The sequence below is a fragment of the Egretta garzetta genome, unplaced genomic scaffold (assembly GCF_000687185.1).
Source record: "Egretta garzetta isolate BGI_Z169 unplaced genomic scaffold, ASM68718v1 scaffold637, whole genome shotgun sequence".
Lineage (NCBI taxonomy): Eukaryota > Metazoa > Chordata > Aves > Pelecaniformes > Ardeidae > Egretta > Egretta garzetta.
In genome coordinates, this window is record NW_009260358.1 from 85,192 (window position 1) to 89,712 (window position 4,521).

General features: G+C 40.2%; 1 protein-coding gene across 1 annotated transcript in view; it reads right to left on the bottom strand.

Annotated features, from left to right (window-relative positions):
- The window catches only part of PEX5L (peroxisomal biogenesis factor 5 like), a 49,957-nt gene that overhangs the window by 34,173 nt on the left and 11,263 nt on the right, over positions 1-4,521 (bottom strand). Inside the window, exons 4-5 of the mRNA XM_035898441.1 lie at positions 4,383-4,422; positions 3,257-3,295 (exon numbers count right to left, since the gene is read on the bottom strand). Of these exons, the coding sequence (XP_035754334.1) occupies positions 3,257-3,295; positions 4,383-4,422 (79 nt within the window). The remainder of the gene's footprint in view (positions 1-3,256; positions 3,296-4,382; positions 4,423-4,521) is intronic.

Genomic DNA, 4,521 nt, shown 5'->3' on the forward strand with positions numbered 1-4,521 from the left:
AAAAAACTTTATAGTAAATCAAATGAGACAGATTTGAAATTTATGGAAAACCCTGTTCATGAATTTATCGTGAATTCTTTTAAAAAAAAAAAAATTACCTCTGGCCTGGCCCTCCTAAGATCAGTGAGGAAATTGCCACTGCTCCCAGAGAGCAGACTGGAATGTACAGTGAATTACTGTAGTCCAAACTTAATTACTGTCATTATCTACAACTGGCATGATTTTGGCCTTTTTTTTTTTAACTTTGGTGTATATAGATTAGTTAAAATGGAGTTAATTCTGGTTTAGATTCGTATAAAAGAGAAGAGAAGCTAATTACATTCACTTTAACATTCTGCCCTTCTGTTATAATGTTTACTAAACATTTACGGCGCGGGCTGTAAGTCAATACAAGTCTCATGCTACGAAGCTTAGAGTGGCCATGATTGATTCAAATGGGACCTTTAACTTTTGTAGGGGAAACTCCGATTATACGATCAAATTAATGTAGCAAGTCCTTGATAGACCAGAAAATCTCTCAACGTTGGGAGCTGAATATTAGCTACCTTTACTGTTTCCTTTATAAAGTTGAAAGGGTAGAAAATCTCTCAACGTTGGGAGCTGAATATTACCTTTACTGTTTCCTTTATAAAGTTGAAAGGGAGCATTCAAAAGTTCTATCAGAGTTAAAAACAAACAAAAAAACCAGCCAAAAACCAAACCCCAAACAAACTAAAACCTCAGAACAAAACAAAAAGCCAAACCAACCAAGAAAAGAAAAAGAAGTCTGTGGAATTTAAGCAGTGGAACTGTTTGAGTGTTTTTACTCATAAGCCCTTGAGCAAATATAAATGTACTTGGATCAACAAAAGGTATGCAAATGAGGTTCACTTAAAAAGAAATAAAAACCCGTTCCTACTCTGACTACTAACTCAGAGAGAGACTATAAGAAAGTCTTAAGCATCTGGTGGAGTTAATTGGGGGGTAGTCAGGAAACATTGGGGGGTTTTTGACAACTTGTGTGTTGTAGCCTGTGTTTTTCATGGGCTAGGATGAAGTTCAGCATGTTTCTTATAATGCAGTTTTAACTTTAAAAATTTCTTCTTTCCAGTTCAAATTCTAAACCTAAGTGTTCTATAGATTAATTGTTCACATTATAAACAGTCAATATCAAAACTGTACTCTGAGCTATGCCTGTGTAGTTCATGTAAATTCTAAGGGGGCAGCTCCCGTATTTCCCAGTTACAACCGGAGGTGGGGGTAGCTTTCAGTGCATACTTTGCATTTCTTTTTGTTATTGGTGAATCTTTCATGGACTCTCGTTTTTGTTCCATATGATACCAGAGTGTGTTTGCCAGAGAATCATCTTGGACATGAATCACCTCCTGCAGGTCGTCTTTCTTTCTGTTATCTTTGCAGGGATCCTACCATTGCCAGCTTTCCAATTGCTGTGCTCTAATGAAGAATCTAAATTAGGTGTGTTGAATCTGGGACAAATAACTCTTGTGACACTGTGCAATTTGTTTGTTTAAAATCAGGCTGGCAAGGCATTTAAGCATGCACTTTTTTTGCTGCTCAATAAAGCAGTTAATCATGTTTTAAAGTATAAGTGTGGATCGAAGTACTTTATTGAATCAGAGCTTTTGAAGTTCACTGACCTGTAGTAAATTGGGAATTTCATAGCTGACTGTACAATTAAACTTTGACTCCGGGGGATATTTAGGTTTAAATTGCTCATTAGAAAGTAATTCTGAAGTGAGCTTTATTCCTCCTGACAAATGCAAAGAAGCTGTGAAGAGGTTAAACCAAAGTTTTATTTTGGAATGCCAATCAAACTTTTATGCACAATTTCTCTTATTTCTGTTTCTCCTTCAGTTAGCAGTATGCTTGCTCATAGCTTGACTTCCAGTTAATCTTTGCACCTTCAGCAAACTTTCTTTCACTTTTTCTGGGTTCTATTCATATAAAAATGGCCTTTTTTCATTTGTTCCTGTCTCTTCTGAATTATCTTTAAAAAGATAAAGGGAGACAGCAACATAGTACAAGAGTTATGTTCTACAAAATCCCATTAGTACTGAAAGCTCACTCTCTGTCAATGCTTGAAGTATCAAATTTGGTGGCTACTGAATGTTTTCTCATGCTAATAAAATTACTTTTGTTGAAAATAATTGAGGTAGAATAACAAAAAATAGATACTGAAAGGCCTGCTCAGTTACCAAGAATACTCCTTGCCTACTGTAGTATACTCATTGCCACGGGAATGATGGTCAAGATTCCCAGTTGCCAAATATTGGCATAGCCCCACTGGAGTCTACAGTACCTTTTTGGTTCATGTTATTTGAAGATTTGCCTCCACATCTGATGATATGAAATAATATCTGATCATATAAAATCATCTGTGAATTGGAAACTTCGTCAAATTTAATTCACAGTGTTTATATCAACAAGTTAAGTGTCGTATTTTACAAGCAGGGCTTTGCTAGGAGCATAACAATAAAATGTGAGTGTTTACCTGACTTGATCTATGTTGGATACGTTTTGAACATTTTCCAGAGGAAGAGAGCAAAGAGGCATTTCTCAAACCATAAATTCAGGGGCCTCCCTACATTATCACTAACTATTTACCTCAAAAGAAGGATTTAGAGTCTCTGCTTTGTGTATCAGATTCCACTTACATTTCCTGTGGAGTCTGCTTCCACAGTCAGACATGATTAATCCTTCATTCACCAAAGACTTTGGAAATGGGGGATTTCACTTTTTTACTTTTAGAAAAGCCAGTCCTCCTCTCTCCAGGCTTGATCCTTGCACTTTACCTGCAGGTGTCTTGTTTAGTCAATTGTATGGATGGAGCAACATAGCTCATGTAAATAATTGCTTCTGAAGATGGACGTGTGCCTGTCCTGGGTTCGGTGGTGGTAACTTTGGAAAGCCCCGGCCTTATTTTCATGACCCAGTTAGATCTGGCTCGGGCAATTTGTTTGCAGACAGTTTGGAACCTGTGTGTCTCACCCCGTGAGCAGCAACCACATCCATCTGTTTCATCATGTAGAGAGCAGAGACAAACACTTTGATGGTGATGGCTGAAGGTGTATCGCAGTACAGCAGTGCGGTATTCTGAACAAATGGTCTGAGCGAGGGCTTTACGCGGACACACGGAAGAGGAAGCGTCTCGAAACAACATTACAGCCAGGCAATTAGGATACGATGATGTATGCAATATGGTCGTATAACTGCACGTCACACATACATGATGCAGATGGCTATGGGAAATACTCACTTTTTCACTTGATTCTGTTTCCTTTTGGCTTCTGCACCCCTTTGGTGCATAGCAGGGAAGTAGGTATTTGTGTTTAGTGGAAGAAATTGCACTGACTAACAGACACAAGCATTTTACTCATCACTTTATCATAGACTATTGCTGATCAGACTGACAGACAGCCACTGCAAATGGTGCATCAGACATTTAATGAACCCAGGCTGAACCCCTGGCCCTGTTGAAGCCAATGGACATTTGGCACTTTTTTGGGGGGTTGGGGAGGGGAGTAAAGGGGGCAGCATTTTGTGCTGGTTTCTAATTGTTTGTTAGTCACTTAGTAGAAAATTAGAATTGGTGTCTTAGAAAACATCGTTTTCCTTTGTGCAACTACTTCATCGAGCTCACCACCAGCAAAACATGGTGTTGAACAGGGGCTGAGGAGGAGATTGCCAGACCCAGTTTCCAAAGTAGATGTCTCTATAACGTGCGTGGATTAGCGCAGTGCAGCTGCGATGCTCTGCAGAAATGTGTGCATTATGCGTGTCTGAGCTCCTTTCAAAAAGTATAGTAGCTGTTATCCTAAACCATGAAAGGAATAAAACAGGATTGTGGATTTTGTTGAAGGCTCTCGCAAAAGAACAACTATGTGGTGAGATTGCTTCCATTTAAACCTCCTGTTGCGTAGGAATAACTTGTGTGCACTAAATATTAATGCTAAGCTAAATGCACTCGCTTGGGGAACAAATTCATGTACGTGAGCAACAGGAGGGACTGAAATCCGCCCTTGTGGTGAGGTGGAAGTGTCGTGGTTACGACAGCGTTGAGGCGCCGTCTTCAATAAACTAGCGAAAGGTTCGAGGGGCGCTCCAAGGCGTGACGTGTAGCGTGATGATGTGATGTCCTTCCTTGACTGAAGCTGTAGAAATTAAAGCAGTGGGGTGTGCAAAGTAGCATATTCTGACTGGGACCAGGAGTAGGGTCCCAGGGAGAGCCTGGGGATGGGATCTGAGATGCTGGAAATGATGCCACCATGAGGCGGTGCTTTCCTAGTGTGTCTATGCATTGAACATCTGTGCGTGGCAAGTGAGTATTTGTGGTGTGGCTATCGATGGCGTGAATTAAATTTAAGTGAATTAGTTTTCATTACCCTACTGGTAACTGACACATCCTGTACTTCCGAGGGTTCCCTTTATTTGGGGAAAAATGCATTTTTCATGCCTAAACCCCCAAGCAATCACACGGCTGACCCCGCCCCGTGTTCCCCCGCCTCGGTGAGGGCCGGAGAT